The sequence below is a fragment of the Cervus elaphus genome, chromosome 5, assembly GCF_910594005.1.
Source record: "Cervus elaphus chromosome 5, mCerEla1.1, whole genome shotgun sequence".
NCBI classification, from domain to species: Eukaryota; Metazoa; Chordata; class Mammalia; order Artiodactyla; family Cervidae; genus Cervus; species Cervus elaphus.
In genome coordinates, this window is record NC_057819.1 from 99,027,997 (window position 1) to 99,054,968 (window position 26,972).

General features: G+C 56.5%; 3 protein-coding genes across 10 annotated transcripts; 2 read left to right on the plus strand and 1 right to left on the minus strand.

Moving 5' to 3' along the window:
- Positions 1 to 135: 135 nt before the first annotated feature.
- Positions 136 to 15,628, plus strand: CAMTA2 (calmodulin binding transcription activator 2). 6 transcript variants are annotated; one of them, XM_043903523.1, is made up of 23 exons: positions 136 to 291; positions 1,574 to 1,668; positions 1,903 to 2,006; positions 2,355 to 2,422; positions 2,505 to 2,640; positions 3,223 to 3,309; positions 3,571 to 3,724; positions 4,073 to 4,207; positions 4,763 to 5,703; positions 6,397 to 6,523; positions 8,061 to 8,195; positions 9,847 to 9,962; positions 10,553 to 10,737; positions 11,043 to 11,121; positions 11,260 to 11,482; positions 11,668 to 11,969; positions 13,036 to 13,232; positions 13,462 to 13,645; positions 13,864 to 13,935; positions 14,051 to 14,071; positions 14,257 to 14,426; positions 14,607 to 14,681; positions 14,788 to 15,628. In XM_043903523.1, the coding sequence occupies exons 2-23, from the start codon at positions 1,638 to 1,640 to the stop codon at positions 14,849 to 14,851; spliced, it is 3,606 nt and encodes a 1,201-aa protein (XP_043759458.1). In that variant the 5' UTR covers positions 136 to 291; positions 1,574 to 1,637; the 3' UTR covers positions 14,852 to 15,628. The 6 variants fall into 6 exon arrangements, with proteins under 6 accessions (XP_043759458.1, XP_043759459.1, XP_043759460.1 ...); XM_043903524.1 differs by having other exon boundaries at positions 3,238 to 3,309; XM_043903525.1 differs by lacking the exon at positions 14,051 to 14,071.
- Positions 14,865 to 19,948, plus strand: SPAG7 (sperm associated antigen 7). Of its 2 annotated transcripts, XM_043903549.1 has the most exons (7): positions 14,877 to 15,914; positions 18,358 to 18,425; positions 18,661 to 18,749; positions 18,897 to 18,981; positions 19,103 to 19,192; positions 19,269 to 19,425; positions 19,545 to 19,948. In XM_043903549.1, exons 1-7 carry the CDS (start codon positions 15,830 to 15,832, stop codon positions 19,652 to 19,654), a joined length of 684 nt encoding a protein of 227 aa, XP_043759484.1. In that variant the 5' UTR covers positions 14,877 to 15,829; the 3' UTR covers positions 19,655 to 19,948. The 2 variants fall into 2 exon arrangements, with proteins under 2 accessions (XP_043759482.1, XP_043759484.1); XM_043903547.1 differs by having other exon boundaries at positions 14,865 to 15,914; positions 19,269 to 19,948.
- Positions 19,949 to 20,755: 807 nt separating this feature from the next.
- Positions 20,756 to 26,673, minus strand: ENO3 (enolase 3). 2 transcript variants are annotated; one of them, XM_043903537.1, is made up of 12 exons: positions 26,431 to 26,673; positions 25,153 to 25,239; positions 24,787 to 24,882; positions 24,348 to 24,406; positions 24,112 to 24,181; positions 23,561 to 23,694; positions 22,417 to 22,639; positions 22,127 to 22,324; positions 21,739 to 21,940; positions 21,211 to 21,319; positions 20,995 to 21,053; positions 20,756 to 20,908 (listed from the first exon to the last, which is right to left on the minus strand). In XM_043903537.1, exons 1-12 carry the CDS (start codon positions 26,444 to 26,446, stop codon positions 20,839 to 20,841), a joined length of 1,323 nt encoding a protein of 440 aa, XP_043759472.1. In that variant the 5' UTR covers positions 26,447 to 26,673; the 3' UTR covers positions 20,756 to 20,838. The 2 variants fall into 2 exon arrangements, with proteins under 2 accessions (XP_043759472.1, XP_043759473.1); XM_043903538.1 differs by lacking the exon at positions 26,431 to 26,673 and adding an exon at positions 25,846 to 25,985.
- Between the last annotated feature and the right edge of the window lie 299 nt (positions 26,674 to 26,972).

The window sequence follows — 26,972 nt, forward strand, 5'->3', positions numbered from 1 at the left end:
CGCCTCCGGGACCCCGCATCCTGCCCCTCAGCGCGGCCGCCCCTTCTGGGACTTCCCGGCAGCCCGTCCCTCCGCCTGGCTCGCGGCCCTGGAAGCCGAGTCGCGCCGGCCAGCGCCCCACCCAGAGCCCGACGTGTGCTGACCCCAGGTTCCCGTCCCGAACCCCATCCCCTTAATTGGGAAGCCCCGCCCCGTGCGCAGTGACGTCGGACGCCGCTGTCAGCCGGCGCTGGGGGGGGTCGGTGTGGGGTAGAATGGCCGCTGCCGCCGTCACCCGCGGGACCCCGGGAGGTAAGAGCCGGGGCCTCTCGCCCGCCTCTCCGCCCCCGCGCCAGAGGGCGCAGCTCCACCGCCCGGACTTGGCGCGCAGCGCCGGGGACCACCGGCGCTCTCCCGGGTTCGCCCTCACTCCCCGCTTCCGTCCTCCTCCCCCGCGCCAGGGGGCGCCGCTCGGCGCAGGGCCCCACAGCGGACCTGCCGGGCCGGACCGTCCCGGGGAACCCCGCACCCCGGCACCTGCCCTGCCCCTTGCCTGCCACGCGCCCGCGGACTCTGCTCCGCAGCTTCTCCAGGACATCCCTCCGTGCGGGCGGGAGGCGGAACCCTCCCACCTCGGAGCGTCTCCGATGACCACCGCCCCTCCTGGGGGGGCCGCCCCCGGGCCCGCTCCGCACCCTGGCGGGCTGCCCATCCCGGACTGCGCACCTGCGCCCTAGGGCGGAGTCCTTACCCCAACCCAGGCTCCAGGGCTCACAGTCGTGCTCAGACGGGCCTCTTCCCCCTCTCCATTCCCAGACACCTGGCGGAGCCCGCGCTGAGAGCATCCTCCAGCTTCCATCTGTTCCCCCAGGAGGGTGGGGGCTCAGGCTGGAGCCAGAGTGGTAGATGGGGTAGGATAGGCCTGGAGGCCGAGGGAAGCAGAGGCTTTGGGGATAGAGGTACGGTGGGGTGAACAAGGCGTCAGCCTCAGGGTGGAGGATGGGTTGACCTGGGGTTGGGTAGCTAGGTCCTGGGTGTCTAAACCAGGTTCTACTCAGGCCCCACCAATCTGGAGGAAAGGGTGGAGGTTAAGATCAGTAGTCAGATCTGCCCTTCCCCCTGGAAAAATCAAAGAGAAGGAACTCAGGGTGTGTCTTTTAAGGCCTAGCTTTCCACCCGGACTTAGAACTCCTGCCCTCCCCCCAACATCCAGGCTCTCATTTGTCAAACCATCCTTCTAGGACCGGTTGCTCTGAGTCCTAGCCCCAGGGTCTGACCCCACCGCAGCTCCAGCCTTGCAAGAGCCAGGGCTGTAAACGCCGGCCCCCCGCCGGCCTTCTCCCCTCCCCCACCCCGCCGGTCTCTTCCTGATTACTCTGTTCTGTTGTGTCTCCCACTCGTGTAGGTTCCTGGCACCATGTCTGGGTTCTCCCTCTTCTCCATCCCCTGACTGTGCTCTGACATCACAGTCCAGCCCCTTCCTCTGGCTTCCTCAGATATCACGACCCAGTTCTGTACCAGGTCTCTCACCTCGTTCTCCTCATCCTTGATAGTGTGGGGGCTTCTGCCATGACCTTCTTCTCTCCCTTCCCAGCACAGACTCCCCCTCCCCCCGGCCCCTCAGGCCGGGGGTGACCTTGCCCCCTGGAGCCCTCACCATGAATACCAAGGACACCACCGAGGTTGCTGGTGAGTTCACAGTCCAGGTTTCCAAGTTGGGCACAGCCTTTTATTTCCCCCAAGCGGTGGTGACCTTCTAATTCTTGGATCCCTACTCTCCTTGGCATCATTTCATTCACCACCACTACCCCACCACCCCCTCAGCCCCCCACCCCACCCTGCACCCCAGTGGTCTGGGGCCCTTTTCCCCTGGGCTCTCACAGGGATGTCTCACGCTAAGCCCTCCCTTCTCATCCCCTCTAGAGAACAGCCACCACCTGAAGATATTTCTCCCCAAGAAGCTGCTGGAGTGTCTTCCTCGCTGCCCGCTGCTGCCTCCAGAGCGGCTCCGGTGGAATACAAATGAGGTTTTCTAGGGAGTCTGGGGGATTGGGGCTCAACAGGGCCTAGTAGGCTGGAGGAGTTCCCCGCTGTGCCTTTCAACACTCTCTAGGCTCTTTGGGGATCACAGGAGAGCTATAAAGACCTGCATCTTGTAGGAGCTCACTTCTCCTTGGCATATGCACCTGTGTATAAATGCTACCACTTACAAAGTATTTCCTACAAACAGAGCACTGTGCTCAGCACTTGTCCTGCGTTTTCTCACACAGTCCTCCAGGGGTGCCGTTATCCCTGAGGTATAGATGAGGAGGCCCAAGAGGCCAGGCTGAGACTTTGGGAAGGGGACCCCCACCTGAGTGCCTCTTCTCCTCCAGGAGATTGCATCCTACTTGATCACCTTTGAGAAGCATGACGAGTGGCTATCATGTGCCCCCAAGACAAGGTGAGAAGTTTTGTGAAGATGGGGTGTAGCAGGGGTCCTGGGTTCTGTCCACAGAATTCCAGGCCAGTCCTTCCCTTCTCAGGCCTCAGAATGGCTCCATTATCCTCTACAACCGCAAGAAGGTGAAATACCGGAAGGATGGTTACCTCTGGAAGAAGCGGAAGGATGGGAAGACCACCCGAGAAGACCACATGAAGCTGAAGGTCCAGGGCATGGAGGTAAGCAAGGCCTCCAGCACACCTGCCCTGGCCCCCACTTTTCCCCAAGAGCTGGGTTCCAGCCCTGCCAGGGCTTGGTGACCTTCTCTGCCTGCCACCCTCCCAGTTAGTCACTTCACTTCTCACTCACTCGGGATCAGCTGGGTGGTTGCTCGGCCCACTCTGCTTTCCCTCCATGACCCAATTCTCCAGGACTCAGGCCACGCCTCCCCCTGGAGGCCGCAGATGCCCAATCCCCTCACTTCTCTTGCATTTCCCGCAGGGGTCTGACAGTACTTAGTACCTCAAAGCGCAGGTTTCTCTTCTCTCAAATCATTGCTCCTCATCTCAGTTGTGTTATTTCCCTGCCCTCTGATTTCTGGATAGTCCCATGTCTCAAATCTGGTCCTTGTTGTAAGGTCCTGGCCCCACTGTCCCCTCCTCTTCACCGCGGGGTGACTTGAGTGCTGGGTTGTGAAAGGTGTGGGGAACAGATGGGGGTGGGTACGGGTTAAAGAGGAACTGGTGGCAAGATTGGGATTCCTGCAAAGGGACTGAACAGAGGAGGAGTTGGGGAGCAGACTAGCCCTCCCCCCACCCCAGCCTGTCTCCTGGCAGTGTCTCTATGGCTGCTACGTTCACTCTTCCATCGTCCCCACATTCCATCGGCGCTGCTACTGGCTGCTCCAGGTGAGGACGGAAGGGCTCAGGGAGACAGAGTCTACCTGGCTCTTTGAGGGAGGTGGGGGTCTGCAGGAATGAAGGGGAAGGATGACGAGGTTCTGAGTGTGGAAAGGAGACTGGGAAGAAGAGAAAGGGGTTTGGGAATGGAGAGAGCCAGAACTTGGGAGCGTGAGGCTAGGGGTGCCTGGGGAGAAAGTGAGGACTAGGAGGCCAAGCCCCTGGACATCAGGACCCCATAGCGCTCTGTGTGTACCCTTGTGCCCGCAGAACCCTGACATCGTGCTTGTGCACTACCTGAACGTCCCGGCCCTGGAAGACTGTGGAAAGGGCTGCAGCCCCATCTTTTGTTCCATCAGCAGCGACCGCCGAGAGTGGCTAAAGTGGTCCCGGGAGGAGCTCTTGGGACAGCTGAAGCCCATGTGTAAGGCAACAGGACCAGGACAGAGCTCCAAGGGGAGAGTGAACCCAGGGGCCTCCCATGGCAGTCAAGTTTCTATACTCAGGGGCCTGTGGGGTAACCATGTTGCCCCAAGCCAGGAGACTTCTTTCTTGGGTGGGTGGGTGGGTACCAGGGTTCCTGGTGTGATCTAAGGTGTTTGACTATGGAAGGCAGCTGTGAGCTCCAGGTAGGAGCAGTCTGGGGGCTTCTGGCCCCTGTTCCTCTGGCTGGAAGTCTCAGAGCATCTCAGGTGCTTGGCGGAGCCATTAGAGTTCTCTGGGGCCTATTTTATGGGGGCTCTTACAGCACTTCCCCCCAACTCTCCTCCAGTTCACGGCATCAAGTGGAGCTGTGGAAATGGGACAGAGGAGTTCTCCGTAGAGCAGCTGGTGCAGCAGATCCTGGACACCCACCCAACCAAGCCTGCACCCCGAACCCATGCCTGTCTCTGCAGTGGGGGCCTTGGTGAGTGACCCCTGACATTGGAACCCTCCTCCCTCTTCGCTGGTCTGCCCTTACTCACACCAGGGGGGAATCTGTCTTGTTGGGATTTGCGTGCTTATTTGCATGACTTTTGCATGTTCCAGAAAGATGGGCCAGATGAGCAGAGGCCTTCCCGTCTGCATACTGCCTAGTTCCTTTTACTTATTCCTGGCAGCCTGGGCACTCTGTCTGCTTTTTTCCTTTGGCGGTTCCTGGCCACCCCGGCACTACCGCTTACACACAGGCTTAGCCTTATTTTTATTTGGCACCCCCTTGGTTCTGTTCTTTTGTCCTTTTTCTATGCTTTCACCTATTGCTCTCAGCTATTCCCCCAAGCCCTGGATCCTCCCCTGCAGTGTTCCTCCAAGGGGAGGGAGGGGGAGGAGAAATATTTCTGCCGCCTCCCAGTGGCCACAAGCAGTATGACACCTCTGGTATGTAGTGACTTCTCAGGAAATGTATGACAGCTTCCAGCAAGGGAGGGCTGGAGAGAGATGAGTCTTACCCCTTCTCTCCCCACCACCCCTTCCACTCCAGGTTCTGGGAGCCTCACCCACAAATGCAGCAGCACGAAACACCGCATCATCTCTCCCAAAGTGGAGCCCCGAGCTTTAACCCTGACCTCTGTCCCTCACCCCCATCCCCCTGAGCCGCCTCCACTGATAGCCCCGCTTCCCCCAGAGCTCCCCAAGGCACATACCTCCCCATCTTCCTCTTCCTCTTCCTCCTCTTCCTCCGGCTTTGCAGAACCCCTAGAGATCAGACCGAGCCCTCCCACGTCCCGAGGGGGTTCTTCCAGAGGAGGCACCGCCATCCTCCTCCTGACAGGACTGGAGCAGCGAGCCGGGGGCTTGACGCCCACCAGGCACTTGGCTCCACAGGCCGATCCGAGGCCTCCCATGAGCCTGGCTGTGGTTGTGGGCTCTGAGCCCTCGGCCCCGCCAGCCCCTCCGAGCCCTGCCTTTGATCCTGATCGTTTTCTCAACAGCCCACAGAGGGGCCAGACATATGGAGGGGGCCAGGGGGTGAGCCCAGACTTCCCCGAGGCCGAGGCCGCCCATACCCCCTGTCCAGCGCTTGAGCCCGCTGCTGCCCTGGAGCCTCAGGTGGCCGCCCGGGGTCTCCCTCCACAGTCTGGAGCAGGCGGGAGAAGGGGAAACTGCTTCTTCATTCAGGATGATGACAGTGGAGAGGAGCTCAAAGCCCAGGGGGCTGCCCCACCCGTACCTTCACCCCCTCCGTCACCCCCACCCTCACCTGCCCCTTTGGAGCCATCGGGCAGAGTAGGAAGAGGGGAGGCCTTGTTTGGAGGAGCTGGGGGGGCCGGCGAACTGGAGCCCTTCAGTCTCTCATCATTCCCGGACCTCATGGGAGAACTCATCAGTGACGAAGCTCCAAGTGGCCCTGCCCCCGCCCCCCAGCTCTCTCCTGCTCTCAGCACCATCACAGACTTCTCCCCAGAGTGGTCCTACCCGGAGGTGAGTCTCAGACTTCTCTCCTTCCTCCTGCATCCCTCTCACCCTGTGGCGAGTGACCTCGTTTCCCTCAGCATCCATGGCCGCTTAGTTCTCCCAGCCTCTATCTTTACAGAGTGTAGCTTCTTAACGGTTTTCACAGGCCTTCTTGACTACCCCCTTTTTCCTTCCCTCCTCCTTCTACCTGTGACCTGTGGTTGTGTGAGTCCCTCAAGTGCCCCAGGGGACTTCATTCCTTTGATGACTGGGTGGGGGTGGGGAGGGCCTGGGACAGTTCAGCCTGAAGAAGAGAAAACCCAACTGGGATGTGATGGCAGACTTTGAGAAGCTGAAAGACTGTATTCAGCAGTGAAGTTCTGCTTTGTGCTGCCCCAGAGATAGAAAGCAGGAGCTTCTGTGGGGGTACCAGGTGGCCCCGAGAAAAGACTTCCTCCCAGTGATAGCTATCTGCAAATGGGATGGTAGCCTTGGGAGAGGCAATGAGTTCCCCGTTTCTGGCAGATTGAAGTAGAGGGCAGGAGTGTGGAAAGGACAGTGGGTGGATCTCACCCCACTCCATGTCCAATCCTGGTACCCCAGACCCTGGGGTACAGAGAGCAATAGGTCCTCTCTCAGGGTCTGAAGGAATGAAGGAGTGAGTAATTATACCCAGCAGAGAGAGCCGCGGTCACATGGCTCTCTGACTTCCGCCTGCAGGGTGGGGTCAAGGTGCTCATCACAGGACCTTGGACAGAGGCCGCCGAGCATTACTCCTGTGTCTTTGATCACATCGCTGTGCCAGCCTCACTCGTCCAGCCTGGTGTCTTACGCTGCTATTGTCCCGGTATGGGGACTGGGGGTGGTAGGGGAAGGGACTGAGATATGACTGTTAGGACTCCCAGGAAGCACTGGGAACAAACGTGTTGGGTTGTTCCTGAGAACATAACAACCTCATCCAGTCCTGGGGCTGAGCCTGGTGGTTGCCCCTCCGCCACCACCCCCCAGCAGGCAGATGAGTCTGAGCTGAGTTGTCAGAAGGTCTAGATTCTAGTCCAAGAAATCTACTGCTGAGCTGACGGGTGTTCCTGACTAAACCTACTCCTTTTATAGGACCTTGGCCTCCCCTTCTGTAAGATCAGCCATTTGACCCAAGGGGACTGTCATGCCCAGGCCCACTGACTCCAATCCAAGGAGAGTCTCTTGGGAGAATGAGAAGGGAGAATGTTGGTCTCCTCCAACCAGTTCTGAGACTGGGACATTGGCTTCAAGACCTGTGCCGTCCAGTATGTTAGCTACGAGCCACGTGTGCCTATTGAAATTAATAGTTAAGATTAAATGAAGTTTCAGGTTCAGCTCTGCCGTCACACTAACCACATTTTGGTGCTCAGTGGCCACATGTGCTCGTGTTCCCCTAGGGGACAGTGCAGATGCAGGATGTCTCCAACACTGAGGAAAGTTCTTTTGGACAGCACTGGTCTGGATGTCATTGCCAAGGTTCATCTCTGCCCTTCTGCCCCCTGCTTTGCCCCTCACCTGACACCCAGCAGTGTTGCTGGGACCCCAAGGACCGCCGGACTGACACGTCGACAGCTCTGCTCTGTCAGTGTGTCCTCCCCGAGTCTCAGCAGCCTGTTCAGTGGTGGATGGCAGGAGAGGGGCTGAGACCAGAGACACTGGGAATTGGGAGTCTCAGCCTCTAATCTTGGGACCAGGGCCTGGTGGCTTCATTCTCAAGGCTATAGATACTGAGATCCTGGGACACTGCTCTCACTTTACCCTGTTGGTGAGCAGCTAATTCCTTTCCCCCATCCTAGTAACAGAGTTAAGGCCTCTGGACCTTGATCTTAGGAGATAAACAGATTTTACCGTCATCAAATTGTTTATATGTATAGGTATCTGTACATACCTACCTCCATCTGGCTCAGTCGGTAAAATATCTGCCTGCAATGCAGAAGACCCAGGTTCAATTCCTGGCTCGGGGAGATTCCCTGGAGAAGGAAATGGCAACCCACTCCAGTACTCTTGCCTGGAAAGTCCCATGGAAAGAGGAGCCTGGAGGGCTACAGTTCACGGGGTCACAAGAGTCAGACACAACTTGGTGACTAAACCACCCATAGGTATCTCTTGACTCTCTGCTTCTATGCCTTGGTGCTGGACAACATCCTTAACTACAGGATCTAGAACCCAAGGGGTCTCTGGCCCAGAGGACCAAAGTTCTCAAATGAAGGGACTCCCTCCCCACTTAGAGCCAAGGCCACTGGAGCCAGGGGCCTCTGGGGCCACAACAGGGCAGGTAGGGGAGGTGGATGTGGAAGGACTACCTGTAGCTCTGGTGAAGGAGCCCAGGAAAGAGCTGTCTCGCTGATCCTTGCCCTCCCCAGCCCATGAAGTTGGGCTGGTGTCTCTGCAGGTGGCAGGACGTGAGGGGCCCCTTTCTGCGTCTGTGCTCTTTGAGTATCGAGCCCGTCGATTCCTGTCACTGCCTAGCACTCAGCTTGACTGGCTGTCACTGGACGGTGAGTTCCTAGCCCTCTGACCCCACCGCCTTTGAGCATGACATGTTCCTTGGCCCGTCTGGACTTGGGTGGCCACCGCCTTGCCCCCACTGTACCCCTCTTCCCAGCTTCTGCTTCCTTGCTCATTTCTGAAGGAGCAGCAGATTTCCTTCACCTCCTCTTCCCTGTAAACCTTGAAGGTGGCTTTGTCCCAGCACTTGTCCTGTCCATAGGAAGGGATCAAGGCCATGGGTGGGGCCGTGACAGTGCAGAGCAACATACATGGGATACACATGAGTGTGTATGTCCCTACACAATGTATTTAAACTTTCCTATGGTTTTCCCCTCTAGTCATAAAGACAGGCATTAATTATAGAAAATTTTGAAGTTATAGAAAAGCACAAAGTAGAAAGTGAAAATTCCCTGTAACAATGCTCAATAACATACACCACTTTTTAATATATCTTCACATACCAACATGAGCACACCACTTTTTAATATATTTTCATATACCAACACAGAGATGCACATACATACACGTGTATGTACGTGTGTGTGTATTTGTTTAAATCCAGAGCTGTTTGTCCCCTTTACTAGTTATCCCTCCTGTGGCTTTCAGAACTGTTTCTCTGCATCTGCTTCTTTCTTGAGGTTTGTCTCCATTTCTTCCTGTTTAACCTGTGCTTTACCATCTCTCCAGTGTCTCCTGCCTCTCTCATCTCTCCATTCCTCCTTGGATTTTTGTCTTCACTTCCCCTCTTCCTTCCCTATTGCTTGTTCGTTCTACATCCCCAGCTCTCCTTTGCCCTTTTTCTCTTCTCTCCTTCCCCTTGTTTATCTTCCCCTCTCTGCTCAGCCCTCTCTACCCTCCTCCCCACCATCCCCTCTCTACCTTCTTGTCCTGGTATCTCAAAACATCCCCAGCCTCCACCTGTTTGTTTTCCCACGGCTCTGACCCCCTTCTGCCTCCCCTCCTCGTCCTTGTGTGATCTCAGGAGGGGACAGATATAGCTTGGGATGTGTGCGTGTGCATTTGTGCATGGGGTGGGGGAGGAGGAGGAGAAATGGACTTGGCCATCCATCTCTGTCACCTCCCCTCCCCGCCATCCTCTTTGTGGACAGCTGCGGGGGGCCAGGAGGAGGGGGTGGTGCTTTTCAAATCAGTCTCTGAGTTCTTTGGGGCAGTGATTAACAGAGAGGAGGGACCCTGAAGTCCTTCAGCCCCAGCATGGGGGACGAAGGTAGTGTCTGGGGCAAGAAGGAACAAAATAAGCCACCTGGGAGGAGGCTGGGAATACGCGCACGTGCATGTATGTGTGTGAGATCTGGGGCATGTGTGTGTGTGTGAGAGAGAGAGCGATCTGGGGCAACTGGGGCTGGACACCCAGCGGGGAGTCCTACCGTCTGTATGTCTTGAAGGACACAGTCTTGGTTCTGCATTCAGGTCCTAGGTGGACACGTGGTATGAAGAGCCCTAGACTGAGGACTGGTCCTGGGGGTCTCTATTCAGAAGGTGGGGGGGGCAGGTAAAGGGCTGTTGTATGAAGAAAGAGGAAAGGATATGCTTGTGTCTTCATCACTCAGACCCTGGGACAGGATCTAGCTTTGTTGCCCAGGGCATCCCCTGGACCCTGCTCACTGAGCCCCCCATGCCCACTCCTCTTCCCCCCAGACAACCAGTTCCGGATGTCCATCCTGGAGCGACTGGAGCAGATGGAGAAGCGGATGGCAGAGATCGCAGCAGCTGGGCAGGCCCCCTGCCAGGCTCCTGATGCCCCTCCAATTCAGGTACCTCCATGAGGGCACTCTACAGTGGGGAGCAGGGGCAGGGTCTTCCTGTAGAAATCAGCTCTAGTGTGTGACTCCCTCGCTGTCCAGGCCCCAGCCAGTCCCCTTCCCTTCTCCGTGACATCACTCTGCTCCCACCCCCACCCCGTGCCAGGAGTGGCTATTCTGGGCACCCTCTTGGCATGACAAGCTTCAGACTATTTCTGGTCTGAAGGAGGGTGGAGGTGAGGGTGGGGGAGGGGATCCAAGAAGTCGGGGCTCAGCACTCTGAGGGTTCCAGGTCTCTGAGGAAAGAAGGCTGGAGAGGACTCTAGGTTCTGAGGGGGAGAAGCCATCTGTGGATATGGCACTGATCTGAGCCAAAGTGAAAACACCACATGGGCATGCAGGCATGAGGTCTGGCTGCTGGAGAAAGCTGCCTGAGGGACAGGGAGGACTGACTGGCCATCAGAGGTCAGGGTGGTGGGAGCCTAGAGTGGGAACTGTAGGGAGGGGGCAGAACTGGAAGCTGAGAGGACAGGGGTGGGGTGGCTAAGGCCATCCCAGGCTGGAGAAGCTCAGGTCTCTGCCTGAGGGTGTGTGCACCGCAGGATGAAGGCCAGGGGCCTGGGTTCGAGGCCCGGGTGGTGGTCCTGGTAGAAAGCATGATCCCACGCTCCACCTGGAGGGGTCCTGAGCGTCTGGCCCATGGAAGCCCTTTCCGGGGCATGAGCCTTCTGCACCTGGCCGCTGCCCAGGGCTATGCCCGCCTCATCGAGACCCTGAGCCAGTGGCGGTGAGCTGGGGCTGGTGGGAGTTGGGGTGGGAGGGGGGTGTCAGGGACTGAGGAGGAACTGGAGGCCTGCCATGGGAGCTGGGGTCACTGGGAAGGAAGGGGGGCTGGAACAGGGTTTGCACTTGGGGGAGTTTTAATGTCCTCTGACTTACAATGCTGACTTCTTGACCTCCTTATGGTCATTAATCTCTTTGATTACTCATCCTGCTGACCTTAGTGCTTGCCAGCCCCTTTGATTCTGAAGTTCCTACTGGGCCCCCTTTATCCCTAACTGGGCTCCGCTGTCCCTTTCCCAAACCCTCCAGGAGTGTGGAGACGGGAAGCTTGGACTTGGAGCAAGAGGTTGACCCACTCAATGTGGACCACTTCTCTTGTACCCCTCTGGTGAGGATGCTGGTTCCTAGTACTTGTGAACAATGGGAAACGGGAGCAGTTCTTCAAAGAGAAGATTGTTTGGGGGATGCAGGGAAGGAGTCATTACAGGCCCATGCCTCACCTCCACCTCCGCCCTCTTCTCCTCAGATGTGGGCTTGTGCCCTGGGCCACCTGGAGGCTGCTGTGCTCCTCTTCCGTTGGAACAGACAGGCACTGAGCATTCCCGACTCTCTGGGCCGCCTGCCCCTATCCGTGGCTCATTCCCGGGGTCATGTGCGCCTTGCCCGCTGCCTGGAGGAACTGCAAAGACAGGAAGCTTCTGCTGAGCCCCCACTTGCCCTGTCACCACCCTCCTCCAGCCCTGACACTGGTGAGGGTTTAAGAGGGGAATGCGGGTGGAAACACAGGCCAGGAGAAAGCTGGAGGGTGGGAGACAGTGCGAGGAGAGAGGAGGTGGTGGGGATGGGGAGTTAAGAGCAGCAAGGCCAGGGAGATGGAGAGTGAGGAGGGGGCAAGTGGTGCCTTATGCTCACACCCCCTTCCCTCCCCTCGCAGGCCTGAGCAGTGTCTCCTCACCTTCAGAGCTCTCGGATGGCACTTTCTCTGTCACATCGGCCTATTCTAGCGCCCCAGATGGGAGTCCTCCCCCTGCTCCTCTGCCAGCCTCTGAGATGACTAAGGAGATGGTCCCGGGCCAGCTCTCCTCTGGTGCCCCAGAGGCCCCCCTATTCCTCATGGACTATGAAGCCACCAACCCCAGAGGGCCCCCACCCTCGCCGCCTCCTCTCCCACCAGCCCTGGATGGTGGGGCTGCTCCCGAGGAAGCCGATAGTCCACCAGCTGTGGATGTGATCCCGGTACCACTTAGGTAGAGGGCTACAAGCAGAGGGGGGTGCAGGGCTGGGGTGATGCCAGCCACCACATGAAACAGAACAAGAGCCGGGCAGCAGTTTGGGAAGAAGGGGTCATTTACCCTCATTTGGGGACAGGCAAGGTAATCCTCTGCTTAAGCTTCTGTCAGAGCTTGGAATTCACAAGTCATGAGGCCTCAGAGGTTAAAATTCTGGAGAATATCTTCAATTAGAGCTGGGTGGTAGGGGTTACCTGTTGTTCCATAAAGGGACAAGAGCGAGGGCAGGAAGCGGGGAGGAGGGAGGAGCAGAGAGGTCAGAGAGGTCGGCAAGATGGAAGCGGAAGTGTCTGGCACTAACTAGGGGGCAGGGGGAGGCTTGCACATGGTAAGAGCTAAGAGTCTTGTGGAATGAATGTACCCATGAGAGAGTGGAGAATGTACCACATGCAGCAGCCTGCTTCTCTGCTAGGGCCTGGGACATATCTGCTTTAGAGAGACTAAGGGATTAACCGGGGAGCACTAAAGTGCAACAGATTTAGAGAACACTCGGTAGGCGGCTTTATGCGAAACGAGCAGGAAGTGCTGCAGGCTGCAGGGCTGGAGCAGAGGCAAGGCTGGAGCTAGTCAATAAGGTGTCACGTGATTGGCAAGGACTCAGCTGATTCTTGGCGATGGGGTGGCAGACATGGCCAAGTCTGTGGGAGGACGGGGTGGCAGACATGGCCAAGTCTGTGGGAGCTGGCATGGGCAGGCTGGGTGGGACAGTGGGCAGTCAGCCTGGAAGCCTAAGCCCTTCATTTGCCCAGCTTCTGAATCCCCATGTGCTGTACATCCTTCCTAGCCTATGTTTTCCACAACGTCTCAACACAGGGCTGTACTGAGTGGGACCCCAAGGAGTGTAAGTGAACCTAGAACACTGGCTGAGAAAGACAGGGTTAATGGGGGCAGCCATCCATGAGGCCTCATTGTCTGATAGGAGAAAGATAGGAAGTGAACTTATGCTATGGCCTTGGCAGAGCAGGAACAGTTGGGGGGCCCCTCAAGGTTCACCCAGCTTCTCCTTCATCCAGGTGGACATGATCTCACTGGCCAAGCAGATCATTGAAGCCACACCAGAGCGGATTAAACGAGAGGACTTCGTTGGGCTGTCTGAGGCCGGAGTCACAATACGGGAGCGGACGGGAGCGGTGGGGCTCAGTGAGACCATGTCCTGGCTGGCCAGCTACCTGGAGAACGTGGACCATTTCCCCAGCTCAGCCCCTCCGAGGTGACCAGCTTAGGACAAAGCCTCCAGATCCTTCAAAGGAACATGGGAGGGAGAGAGGGAAGAAGCTGCACTATGGCCAGAGCCTTTGAGGAAGGGATTGGCACTGGCTGGCGAGCTCTGAAGTCACTCTCCAGACCCTGTTACTGGGGCTCTGCCTTCAGAGCAGCGCCCAAGTGGGAGAAGAGGGACTTTAGATGTCCAGGACATCTTTTATCCTTGTGCCCTACAGCGAGCTGCCATTTGAGCGGGGTCGCCTGGCTGTCCCTCCAGCACCTTCCTGGGCAGAGTTTCTCTCCGCATCTGCCAGTGGCAAGATGGAGAGTGACTTTGCCCTGTTGACCCTGTCGGATCATGAGCAGCGGGAACTGTACGAGGCAGCCCGAGTCATCCAGACAGCCTTCCGAAAATACAAGGTCAGAGGCTTGCGGGCTTCAGGGGATGAATTACACAATCTTGAGTGGGGAGGTGATGGGTTCCCAGGACTTTGAGGGGGACAGCAATCATCCGGACAGATCTGGGGTAGGGTGAAGGGTCAAGGGACCCCAGGCACATTGGAAGAACAGGTCAGATGTCAGTTAGGTGGGTAGTTCCTAACTGATCCAGGTGCTGAGACTTCCTTCTTGCCATTTAGGGCCGGCGGCTGAAGGAACAGCAGGAGGTAGCAGCGGCTGTGATCCAGCGCTGTTACCGGAAGTACAAACAGGTGAGGCTGTCCTCTCTTGAAAGCATATCCACCAACCCACATGCACACCCATTCACCCCATCCCAGAGCATCCAGAATGCTGAAGGAGCCCTAACTCCCCTTTTCTTTCCACAAGCTGACCTGGATTGCACTTAAGGTATTAGGCATGAGACCTGGGTGTGAGGCTGTCTGTGATGATTCAGCCTTTCCTTCCGTGAGCGTGTGGATTAGAGAAAGAGACTTGCATCGACTGAACTTGAAACGGGGTGGCGGGGTGACCCTTAGGGGTCTGGGTCTCTGTCCCTCCATGTCAGCCCCTGCCCCTCCTCCCCACCCCTGCAGTTTGCACTCTATAAGAAGATGACCCAGGCGGCCATCCTGATCCAGAGCAAGTTCCGAAGCTACTACGAACAGAAGCGATTTCAGCAGAGCCGCCGAGCGGCAGTCCTCATCCAGCAGCGATACCGCTCCTACCGCCGCCGGCCCCCGGGGACCCTGCCTGCCCGCAACAAGTACGGTCCCAACCCTCCAGCCCTCAGTGCGCACCCACTGTGTCCACGCCCACTGCCCATGGACTCCCAACTCATCATCCTGCTCTTCCCCCACCCTTGCCCCGCCAAGGTCCCTAAGGGGCGGAGGGCAGGTGATTCCTGAGTGTCCTGTTCGGTCTCATCTCTTCTTCCTTCCACCAGAGGCTCCTTTCTAACCAAGAAGCAGGACCAGGCAGCCCGGAAGATCATGCGATTCCTGCGGCGCTGCCGACACAGGTGCTGCCCTTTCCTTAGCTGGGGAGGACTGGGCTCCGCCGCCGCCTCCCCATCCCACCGCCCTGATCGGCCGGTCTCCTCTGATTCCTTTCTTGTCTCTCCGCAGGATGAGGGAACTGAAGCAGAACCAGGAGCTGGAAGGGCTTCCCCAACCCGGGCTGGCCACCTGACCTCTCCACTGCCTTTCTCATCACCCTGGGGGCCGCTTCTTGCAGTCTTAACAGGGAGAGGGCTCTCTGGGGGAGGGGGAGCCCCCTGTCGGCAGCTTTCCCGTCACTTCTGTGCCAGCCCGTCCTGGGTCTCCACTCCCCACCCCTCCGAAGTGCTGAACTCCCTCTCCCACCCCTGCCTCCTTCTTTTCCCTCCGGGTCGCGCCCCCTTCTCAGTCCCCGGTTCCAGAAGACCCACGCCCCACATACCTGCATCTTCAGCTGTGACCTCCGGAGCCCTGCCTGCCCCTTCTCCACAGCTCCCTCCCTGCCTGTGCCCACCTCGGCCCCTTCCTGACTTGCCTTATTTATTTGTTCGACGCGTCTCTGAATGTATCTGCCTCGGTCCCACCTCTGCCTTCGCTACGCGCGCGCCCCTCGTGTTTCAGGGCTGACCGTGCCCCCACCCCGACTCCGCATGTTTGCGTCTGTTTCCTCCCATTCTGGCCCTGTCTTTCCCCGTCAACCGACCGACTCCGGCCACCAATCTCGGGGCCAAAGGGGGGGTGTATATAGAAACGCGCTGCGGAGTCCTGCCCCGTCCCCGAGGGGAGGGGCCTTGTACATAATGTAACATACAGAGTATAGTGAAGAATCTATTTAAGGCGCCGCAGGGAGGGCTGCACGGCCGGGCTTGTGGTTCCTGGCGCGGCGGGAGCCTCCTGCCGGCTCCACGAGCACTTTCTACTTGTGCATGGGCTTGGTTTCTACGAATTGCCATTAAACATCGCTGCACCAGCCAGCCTCCGGCCTCTGTCTGCGGGCGGCGGGGAGGGGCGGGGTCTCTGCCGGCGGAAGGCTGCGGGCGCGCCAGGCCGGGATCTGAGCCGCGCCGGGGCGGGGCGGGCGCGTGGTTTTCCGCCTCCGACGTGTTTCCGGCCTTAAAGGCATTTTGCCCTTCCCTTTAAGACGCACCGCCCCCTCTCAGTCACTCCCAAGATGGCGGACCTACTGGGCTCCATCCTGAGCTCCATGGAGAAGCCACCCAGCCTCGGTGATCAGGAGACTCGGCGCAAGGCCCGAGGTGAGGATCCCAAATTCATAGCCGGCTTTCTTCGCCCGGTTCTCAGGATCGCACTCCTCCCTCTTTGGATGACCCCGCCTTCTCAACCTTGAAAGACCCCCTCACCGGCCCCTTCAGAGACCCCCCGAGTCCCTAAAAGGGCTGCTGACCCGCCCGCTATTCTTAGCGGACGATGATTGGCTCCCTGAAGCTCAGCACCAGCCCCCTGCCTCTTCCTGCCCTGGCCTTCCTCAGTCCTTGTTTTCAATTCGCCCGTGGGCCCGCCTGTCCGCCGGTGGTGTGGTCTGATTGGTAGGCTGCCCTGAACCCCACCCAACCCCTTCCCGCCTTCGGATCGGAGGGCGGTGAGAACGACCGCTCGGCCCCGCCTTCCCTACCGGCGCTCCGGTCCGTGCACCTCGTCCCCTTCCGATTGGATCCAGGATACGTCCATCCGCAACCCTTTCTCCCCTATTGGCCTCCTCAACTTAAAGGTCTCCCGATTAAGTTTTGTTCGACCTTCCTCTAGCCCACCCCACCCTCAGCACCTCTAATTGGCTGCTGGAGCCGTTCAGTGCCCTTATGCCCCGCCTACTTGATTTAACCCGATCCCTTCTGCCGCGCTCCAACATTTCTCTCACCTGTACCCTGAAATTCCTGAGTTCCCTGGGCGGGTCGTGAATGTTGATTGGAGGAATAAGAAGGCTCCTACCCGGTCCGATTGGCCATAGTCTCCCAGCCGAGTAACTTCTCTACTGGTGGTTCAAGTTGGACTGCCCGTGTAGGGCGCGGCCCGCTGGGCGGTGCAGGCCTCTTCTGCTGGCTCCGCAGCGTGTGAATGAGTCTGACAGAATGAGTGCCTTGGCGGGAGGACACCGGCTCCCCACCCGTTCGAGGGAGGCCAGGACAGGCTGGGTGCCTTCAAAGTGCTCAAGTGCTGCTTAATGTCAAACTAACATCCATATTTACTGAATGGTTGCTAAGGGCCAGGGGCACACTCAAAGGAGCCCGCAGTCCGGAGCATTGATGAAATGATCACACAGGAGTTAAAAGTCAACTTTATAAATGCTCTGAAAGAAAAATAATTGTTAGGAGTGGAACTACCTAGGGCTTCTAACCTAGCCTGCAGTGAGCTGAGATCTGAAGAATAGATAATTCAGTTAGTGAGAGGGCAACACAGTGCTCCAGGCAGATATTTGAAAGCTATAAGGAAGGAGGGAGCATAATGGGACCTGGGAACTGAGTTACTTCATGCTCACCATGACTGACTAGGTGGTTCACAGTGGCCGTTGACAGACTAGGAAGCTGAAGTTCAGAGTTTAGTCACTTGCCTGTGGTTACAGGGTTACTTATGGCGGCCTTTCAAACCCAGGTGTGACGTTTAAGCCCATGTGCTTAACCATAATCTTAAGTCACCTCCTCAGATGCAGAGAGAAGACTCTCAAGCCAGACAGAACAGTCAGTGACCAAGATGGGGTGCGCTGACAGTCAGAGCCCATGAGGTTGAGGAAAGGAGCGCACCTGAGCTGTCAAGCCCTGGAGCCACAGAGAGTAACTGAATAGGAAAGGAACAGGGTCCCTGGCTTCTAGGAGCTCATAGTGGGGTAGGGAAGACAAAAGTTACAGTCTGTTAGTTCTCAGCACGTGCTGTAGTGGGTGTCTGAACCAAATGTGCTTGGGCCCCAGAGGAAGAAGTAATTTTTCACCATCTGACTCATGGTGGATCTCAAAGTTTGCAAGGGGAAGAAGAGCATTTCAAGCAGCAGGAACAACGTGTGCAAAGACATGAAGTGATTGGGAAAATGGGAACAGGTTCAGTGCAGCTGAAGGGATTCTGATCCTGTGGAAGAAGTAGGCCTTAAGATTGTCAGCAATTTGAAATGGCAGAAGAGAGAAGAGGGGACAGTAAGACCCAAAGGTAGCGAGTTCCCTTTACAGCTCAGACAGCTGCACTCCCAGAGGAGAAAAATGTTAGACTGGCCATTTCAGCTTCATGTCAGCTGTAGAAATAAGAAGTGGGGGTGTTACAAAATATAGGAAGTTAAATAATTTCCTATATCCTGTGTAGACAATGAGATGATAAACTCTTTGAGGCCAGGGCTGGGTCTGTTCCCATTACCTCCCCAAGCCTTAGAGTTCTTGGTATGTCGTAAGCAATAAATAAATGTTTGCTAGTTGGTTTCCCCAATGGGAAACAGGGTTGAGCGTGATTCTCATCTCTGTTTCTCCCACTAAACTGTGAGCTCCTAAAGGGCAAAGGTATGTCTTCATCCTCTTTGTACTTCAGGGCCTAGCACCATATCAGGGATAGAGTAAATATCAATAAATGCTTGGCGAATTAACAGTAATCCTCCCTTCCTACCCTGACACCTCCCAGTGGACACAAGACCCCTCCCAAAGTCTTACACCCTCTCACCACCCATACTTCCACCCCTGGCCTCATGCTGCCATTTCTTGCCCCCAGAGCAGGCAGCCCGCCTGAAGAAACTACAGGAGCAAGAGAAACAACAGAAAGTGGAATTTCGTAAAAGGGTGAGAACAACTGGAGAGACCAAAGGCAGCTTCAGAAAGGACCAACAATAAGTTAGAATTGGAAGGTTGAGGACTTAGTTTGTGTGGAAACTGTCTTAAGAGAGGTGAAGCCCAGAAGTCAGTGGCACGGAGGTGGGAAAGGTGTGGGAGGCGCAAGCCTGTTGGCCCGGCTGGGGAGAGGGGTAGTGGGGTGGAGCCATCATCTCATATCTTCTTCCCTTTTCCCTCTACCAAGATGGAGAAAGAGGTGTCAGATTTCATCCAAGACAGTGGGCAGATCAAGAAAAAGTTTCAGCCGATGAATAAGATAGAGAGGAGCATACTGTGAGTGTCTCTGGGCTGGGGCGACAGGAAGTGGGTGGTCAAGGAGGCATGAAGGGTGAAAGGTTCAGCGGGGAGAACCTCCTAGAGGAGGGCACTGGCCCCTCTCATGGCTTCACATCCTCTTTCCCTTTGGCTCCCCCTCCCCAGACACGATGTGGTGGAAGTGGCTGGTCTGACATCCTTCTCCTTCGGGGAAGATGATGAGTGTCGCTATGTCATGATCTTCAAAAAGGTAAAAGGCCCGAGTTGAGTTCCCCACTCTCTCCTTTCCAGCCTGTACCCTACCCCAGGGGAGAAGAATGAGGTAAACTATGTATGTGGAACCTTGACCCCATCACCCACTTCTTTCCCAGGAGTTTGCACCCTCAGATGAAGAGCTGGACTCCTACAGGCGTGGCGAGGAGTGGGACCCCCAGAAGGCTGAGGAGAAACGGAGGCTGAAGGTGAGTTATGCCTGGTAGCCCCTGGGAGGGGCTGGGGCCAGGCCTTGAGCTCCGGTGCCCCCCTCTGCACCCTCAGGAGCTGGCCCAGCGACAAGAGGAGGAGGCGGCCCAGCAGGGACCCGTGGTGGTGAGCCCAGCCAGCGACTACAAGGACAAATACAGCCACCTTATCGGCAAGGGGGCAGCCAAGGATGCAGCTCACATGCTACAGGCCAACAAGACCTACGGCTGTGGTGAGGCCACAGTGGAGGCTGGGAGGGGGCAGGGAAGAGGAGCACAGTATTGGGGGGAAGGAGAGGGGAGGCCAAGGCACAGGGCTCCTAGGTCCTCCCACTCTCCCGTCTGCCCCTAGTGCCCGTGGCCAACAAGAGGGACACACGCTCCATTGAAGAGGCCATGAACGAGATCCGGGCCAAGAAGCGTCTGCGGCAGAGTGGGGAAGAGTTGCCATCTACCTCCTAGGCAGCCCAGCTCCCCGGGGCAGGGCAGGGGCAGGGGGGGACGAGGCTGCTGCTATTAGAACCCATCCTGGAGCCCCACCTTCCAACAGCTGTCACTCAGGCACAGTGTTTGGCACTGTTCGAGCTCAGATATGTACGTGGGGTGTGTGTGTGTGTGCGTGTGTGTGTGTCTGTTAGTATGTGAAAGTGTGAGTGCTCAGGTGGGTATTTAATCTGTATTATTCTGTTCGTCCTGGAATTTTCTTCCCCATGGGGCTGGGGTTACTTTACATTCAATAAACACCGTTTGACCCAATATCTTGGTTCGTTAGCAGAGAGAAAGGTAGGCTCTTGAGAGGAGGTGAAATAATTATAGGTTGAATAATATAAACTTGGTTTTGTGGGCCAAAGATGGCCAAATATTGGCACTTTTGCAGAAATTCCTAAGGGATGGTATTTTTTAAGAGCACAGTCACTACAGCCAAGTGGTCTAGCTTTGGATCCTGGCTCTGCACTTCCTATCACCTTGGGTAAAGTATTTTGCCTGTTTGTGACTCAGTTTCCTCACCAGTAAAATGGGGATAATAATGGTAACTACTTGATAGGACTGTTTCAAAGATTGCACAGGTCAATGTATGTTAAATATTGAGAATAGTTTCCCATCCTCGAGGCTCCATGGAAATGTAGCTGCTTTGGTTTCCATGACCATCCTCACCAAGTACCTTAATTTCATAAGGACGAGCACTCAGACCTCAGCACTGCAGTGCCCTCTGCAGACCCTGTAAATTTCCATTTCCGGGCAGATCTGATCCAGCTTCCCCCTCGTGGTGATGTCAGACCTTGGTCCTCCACCTCTCTGAAGCTGGTTCAATGTTTCTGTCAGTTCCTCTTCAGCTTCATTTCCCATAATACACCGGCTTTCCCCTGCCTCCTTCCATAATGTGAGGGTAATGGTTCTACATCCAGCCCAACTTCCTCTCTGACCAGTCCCTCACTTCCTCCTTGTCGCAGTGGATTCCATGTCCACTCACCCCTCCTGCCCCTACCTCTCCACCTCCTGTCTGATCCAGCTCAGGGACCAGCATCTCCTTTCCCCCTTCCCATAAACAAGCAGGCCACTGCCTTGGTTGGCACCAGTGTTTTATTTCAGAGGGAAGGGCTTGAAGGCCCAGGTCTGTCCTGTGCACTCCTGGGGCCTCCAACCTCTCACTTGGCCTTCGGGTTACGGAATTTGCGTCCAGCAAAGACAGCCTTGTCCCCAAGAGCCTCCTCAATCCTGGAAGGCAGACATGGTCAGGGCTGTGGTATTCCAACCCAAAAGCCCTCAGCTCCAGATGCCCAGGCCCACTGTGCCCACAGTACCTCATGAGCTGGTTGTATTTGGCCAGACGCTCTGAGCGGCAGGGGGCACCAGTCTTGATCTGAAGAGAGAAGAATTACAGGAGTTGCAAGAGATTAGAGAGAAGGGATTGCACCTAGCCCCGAGGGAGCAACCTGTGGTGGCATTCAACTCTGGGGCAGGAGGCCAGGGACCCCAAGAAAACTCAAGACACTGGGCAAAGGGGGGCACAGGAGTACCTGTCCTGTGCAGAGCCCCACCACGAGGTCGGCGATGAAGGTGTCCTCGGTCTCTCCGGAGCGGTGGCTCACCATCACCCCCCAGCCGTTAGACTGAGCCAGTTTGCAGCTGGGTGGAGAGGACACTTGATAAGGCCTGGTGGGACTTCCTCAGGGTGAAAGCCAGGGGCTGAGTGGGGCCTTACCCCTTTTATTTTGTGGGGTGGGAGATGTGTGGGGAGGGTAAAGTTCTTGGGGAAAGAGAGAAGGGGAGATACCTGATCTTGAATTTGGATTCCTGAGATGCTGGTGGGAAGAAGCAGAATCTGGGAGATGGGGATGGCAGGGGTGGGGACGGGTTGAGGCAGGGTGACAATGACAAAGTTCCAGGGTCAGGTCAGGAGTTAGTCAAAGGTTTGAGGTTGAGAGGGTGGGGTGGGTCAGGAGCCAAGAGAGAGTCAGACCTGGAGTTAGTGGACAAAAGGGTAGATGGAGAGGGTAGAGCTGGGTGGAGGGAGGCCATGATGCCCTGGTCCAGGAGGCACTCACGCCTGGATGGATTCAGTCACCGAGCCAATCTGGTTGACCTTCAGCAGCAGGCAGTTGCAGGCCTTCTTCTCCACAGCCTGGGCAATCCTTTTGGGGTTGGTGACTGTGAGGTCATCCCCCACGATCTGGATGTTGACCCCCGAGAGGAACGAGGTCCAGGTAGCCCAGTCATCCTGGTCAAAAGGATCCTCAATGGACACCACTGGTGGGGGAGGGGAGCAGAGTCGGGTTAAAGGTCAGAAGGGCCTCACAAAGGGGTAATGGGTCAGAAAATTGCAGTGGGGCTAAGGATGAGAGGGACTGAGGTGGTGGCAGCGGAGGGGCCGAGGCCGGTGTGCTGGGCAGCTGCTGGGGACTTGGGCAGGAGCACTGGAAGCCCGGGTCTCACCAGGGTAGTTCTTGATGAAGTTCTTGTACAGTTCACCCAGCTTCTCCCCACTGATGTGCCGAGCGGGGTCATCAGGTGACTTGAAGTCGAGATCGTACTTCCCGTTGCGATAGAACTCAGATGCTGCTACATCCATGCCAATCACCACTTTGTCGGGGTAACCAGCTGCCTGGATGGCCGTCTTCAGCAGCTCCAGGGCTGGGAGAGGGCAAGGGAGGACTTGAGGCTCCAGTGCACCCCATCTCCATGGGGACCCCAGGGGCCTTGCCCCCCCAGGTGCTCACACTGACCTTCATTGTTCTCCAGGATGTTGGGTGCAAAGCCGCCCTCATCACCCACATTGGTGGCATCCTTCCCGTACTTGGCTTTGATGACCCCCTTGAGGTGGTGGTAGACCTCAGCCCCGATGCGCATGGCTTCCTTGAAGGAGCTGGCCCCCACAGGCAGGATCATGAACTCCTGCATGGCCAGCTTGTTTCCAGCATGGGAGCCCCCGTTGATCACGTTGAAGGCCTGAGACAGGGAGAGGGTGCTCAGAACTTGGGCCAGTTTCCAGGAATCAAGAAGGGATTGGGGTGGGGAAGGTGAAGTCAACATGGAATCCTGGATCCCCTACTTACTGGCTGGTCTAGGATGAATAATTTTACTCCTCAGAGCCTCTGCCCTCATTTTCATAAAATGGGGATATCACCTGCTTACCTGCAGGATCTTAGGTGGAAAATTAAGAGAAGTTGGATGTACCCTTCTTAGCATGTGCACCTAACACTGACATGGCACTTACTACAGGCCAGGCACTGCTCTAAGTTCTTTACGTATATTTTATTGGCTCATTTCATTCTCTAAACCACCCTGTAACTAGCTACAGTTTATTATCCTTCACTTTACAGATGAGGAAACTGAGGCTCAGAGAGGTTCAATAAACTTGCCAGAAGTCACACAACTAGGTAAGAGACAAAACCAGGATTCGAACCCAGCAGCTTGTCTCCAGAGCTCAGGCTCTTATACAGTCTGCCTAGTAAGTAACAATAAATGGTAACATTATTGTTGTGATTAAAGTCAAAGGGTTTCCATAAATAGCAAATTTGGTTTCATAAGCATTAAAGAAGACACAAAAATAAAATGCCCAGATCTTTGCCATGAAGAAGCTCTCCATCCGATCTGGGGTTGGGGCACAGCAGAATGAAAAACTGGAGTAACTAAGCCTGGGATTGGAATGTGAAGGAGCCAGTTACATCTAGGGAAAGAAGCAGACAGAGGTTGAAGGGAAGGTTTGGATTGTGGGAAAGGGGAGGGCTGGGCGGCAGTAGGAGAGGTTCCATTTCAGGAAACTGTTTCTTGGAAGCTGGGTCTGGAAGGTGGGTTTTCTGGGGGCTGCCCCTGCCCTCCCCCGATGGATGGTGTGCCTGTGGGATGTGGCCGGGTGGCTGCACTCACGGGGACTGGGAGGATCAGCTCTGGGTTCCCCGCGAGATCTGCAATGTGTCGGTAGAGCGGCACCCCCTTCTCAGCTGCTCCAGCCTTACACACGGCCAGGGACACGCCCAGGATGGCATTGGCCCCAAACTTGGCTGGAGGAAGCAAGTATAAACTGTGAGTGCTCCACCCACAGGGTTTAGGGCTGTCTCCCAGAATGTCCCCTCTGGTCACCCCAGAAAGAATCCAGAGCTCCAAACCACTGGGCACTGAGTAAGTTAACAGATGTCTTCCCCATCCCACCGGGCCCCAAGATCCCCCACCCTAGGGAAACTTGTCAACTTCACGTCTGTGTCCACAGACCGGCCCAAGCCTGGCATGGGGCAGGCATCAGGAAATGCCTGGGAGATGAGTACAAATCCCGCCAGTTACACTGTGCCCCAAAATGCGGGATGCAGAAATAATCCTAACCAGACCTTAGGCCACAGTCCTCCCCTGTCCCGCCCTGGCAGTTCACCCCCGCCCCCCACCAGCCCCCACAGCCCATCCCCTGTCCCTAGCCCTTCACTCACATTTATTCTCTGTCCCATCCAGCTCAATCATAAATTTGTCAACTTTTTCTTGATCCACCACACTTAGTTTCTGGAAGGGCAAGTTTGAGGAGGGGAGAGCAGAGGTTAGATTTCTCAGGAGTCAGGATGTGAGCTAGAGGAAAAAGACATGCAGGTATCGGGGCAGAAGGCTTGGTTGGCCAAGCCTGAGCTTCTGGGGATGAGGCAGTAGGTGAAGGAGTGCGTGTTCTACTTGCCTTTTCCAGCAGCGCGGGGCCAAGGGTCTTGTTGATGTGTTCCACAGCTTTCAGGACCCCTGGAGAGGCCGCAGAGCAGGGGTTCAAGAGACCTATGCAATCAGGTCTCTTCCCGTGGCCCCCAGCTCCTGGAGAACTTTCAGTTCCCCTTTCTCTTCCAATGCCCAACCTTTTTGGCCCCAGGGACCAATATCATGGAAGACAGTTTTTGCATGTACCAGGCATGGGGTGGGGGTAAGGGATGGTTTCCATATGGTTTCCAAGTGCATTCTATTTATTGTGCACTTTATCTCTAATCTAATGTTGCCAGTGATCTGACAAGAGATACCAGTCCATGCCCTGGAGTTTGGGGACCCCTTCTCTACCTTATGCACACATCACATGCCACATTCTGAAACCCCCCTCACATATGGCTCCTCCAGCCTTGGTCTTTCCTCACCTTTCCCCAGGTAGCGAGATTTATCTCCATCTCTTAGTTCCAGAGCTTCATAGATACCTGTGGAAGCGCCACTGGGCACAGCTGCTCGGAATCGGCCTGGGGTGGGAGGAATTGAAAGATCACAGAGAGTCCCATTTACCTCCAAAGGGCCGAGGGGACAGGGGGCAGTGGAGAGAGACCATGGCTCCTCGCTGTGGGGTGGGGCGGTGGGGTGGGGGCGGAGTCAAGCTGGAAGAGCAAGGCCTGGAGAGAAGTCTGGAGAAGGGGATTCCAGAAAAAAGAGTGGATGTAGCATGCAGCTGGGGGGCAAAGGCAGATGGAGTTGGGGGTCTTCCCAGGTAAACCAATTCAATGGCCCTGGGTTACCCTTGGCCGTGTGCAGGTCCACCTCCACAGTGGGGTTGCCCCTGGAGTCCAGGATTTCCCGGGCAAAGATTTTCTGCATGGCCATGGCTGCAGGGTGAGAGGTGTGAATGAGTATGGACAGCTGATCCCTTAAGGAACCCCAAATCCCTTGCCCTTTAAGAGTCTTCCCCACCCCAAGGAGGCAGGTGCTGGAGCTAAAAATACCCCACAAAAAGGTCACAGACCAAAGTGGCAGGCGCAGCCCCCTCCCCCACTCAGAACAGCTCCTATTCCACCCTCCCATCCTCAGAATACGGGGCCTCTCTTTTTAAAACTCCACCACTTGCTGAACCCCATCTCCCACAAAGCTGCATTATGCCTTCTCCCTCCACCCCCTGGCCAAATACTCTGTTCTCCATGGCTTCCTAGCCTTCAAAGCCTCTCCTGTTACTCTACGTCACTTTTCCTGATCCTCAGCCTTCTCCAAATCCTTGGGGGCCCCAAATTCCACCACCTGACTCCAACTCTAACTCCCCTTCTCCGTCATCTCTGTCTGCCTCCCTTCACAGTCTCATTTTCCTATCCTTGGGTACCCCCATCCTGTGTGCTCCAATCCCTCCAGGATTCTTAAGCACAAGCTGACATTTCCCCCAGGCCAGCACAGCCCTCATCCTTTACCACCCCCATCCCCTGGGGCTGGAAGATTCACCAGACCTGGGATGTCTTCGCTGGGCTCTGAGTCTAGGTGGCAGCTGGGACAGTGTCAGCTCACCCCCTCTCAGGCCAGGCATTTATCCTGGAGCCACCCTGTGCCCCAGCCAGCCCCGCCTCTCCCCCTCTCCATCCTCCCCCTGAAGCTGGGCTGGCATCCAAGTGCCCACTACAGCCTAAAGCAGAAGCCTTTGGCCCTAGGCACCTACCCCCTTCCCAAAAGGTCAGTGACTATCCCCTCCTTTCTCTATTCTCCAATAAAAGTCCTTATTTTTAATTCCATTCCTGGGGAGAAAGAGGAGAGGGGCTTCAGAATGAGGGGGTGGGGGGGTCTCTCCCCGTGTCAGGATTGTATTCCTCTTTTGCAAAGGTTAAAGAGGAACTAGTGCCCTTTAGGAAAGGCCAAGGGTAACCTGAGCCCTACAGGGCTGGGGAGGGGGCCTGGAAGAGGGGCTGCAAGAGTGACATCCACAGCTCACTTGGTGGGCGGGGGACTGTCTCTATCCTCAGTGGGAGCTGGGGAGGGGGTTCCGGCCGAAAGCAGAGCTCTAAATTGAACTGCCCACTCAGAAGGCGAGAGGGTCTCACCTCTCAGGGTCCTCATGGCGGCCTCTCTCCGCTCCACCCCATCCTACCCTCTCCCGGCCGGCGAGGGGAGTGGGGGAGGGGGAAGGCAGACGAATTTAGACAGGCCCTAGGAGTTGGCGCGGCGCCCTGCTGATAGCGCTGGGACAGCACTTATCGCCTGCGTGGAAGCTGTCAGTCAGAAGCCCTTTCTCCACCGATCGCGACCGCGGGCGCTTTAGGGCGTGATCCCAGCCCATCAATGAATGGTGCTGAATCAAAAGTGACCCCCAAAAAATGAATGGACAGAAGGTGAAGTGCCCTTTTCTGAGTGTCTGACCGCCGGGGGTCAGTCGGGTGGGCATCTAGCGTGGCGGGGAAGTGGGTCTCTGCACTCTGTGATTCTCTCCGTCTCAGCGGGTGCGGCGGGAGTAAGGTCAGCCCTGACTTTGGCTGCAGCCCCGGCCGGGAGCGGAGGGCTTGCGGGTTTCCAGTCGGCTGGCCGGCCGGCGGGCGAGGGTCACCGGCTTCTCGGCTCTTCGCCCCGGACTCGTGAGACCTAGTCT

Coding starts and splice junctions, on each gene's coding strand:
- CAMTA2 (XM_043903528.1), top strand. CDS start 1,638: ATGAATACCAAGGACACCACCGAGGTTGCTG. Junction 4,208..4,762: donor TCTCTGCAGTGGGGGCCTTG/GTGAGTGACCCC, acceptor CTTCCACTCCAG/GTTCTGGGAGCCTCACCCAC. Junction 14,427..14,608: donor ACCCTGCCTGCCCGCAACAA/GTACGGTCCCAA, acceptor CTTCCACCAGAG/GCTCCTTTCTAACCAAGAAG.
- SPAG7 (XM_043903547.1), top strand. CDS start 15,830: ATGGCGGACCTACTGGGCTCCATCCTGAGCTCCATGGAGAAGCCACCC. Junction 18,426..18,660: donor AAGTGGAATTTCGTAAAAGG/GTGAGAACAACT, acceptor CCCTCTACCAAG/ATGGAGAAAGAGGTGTCAGA. Junction 19,193..19,268: donor AGGAGAAACGGAGGCTGAAG/GTGAGTTATGCC, acceptor CTGCACCCTCAG/GAGCTGGCCCAGCGACAAGA.
- ENO3 (XM_043903537.1), bottom strand. Junction 22,325..22,416: donor CATCCTGGAGAACAATGAAG/GTCAGTGTGAGC, acceptor GCCCTCTCCCAG/CCCTGGAGCTGCTGAAGACG. Junction 21,054..21,210: donor TGGGGCTCTGCACAGGACAG/GTACTCCTGTGC, acceptor TTCTCTCTTCAG/ATCAAGACTGGTGCCCCCTG.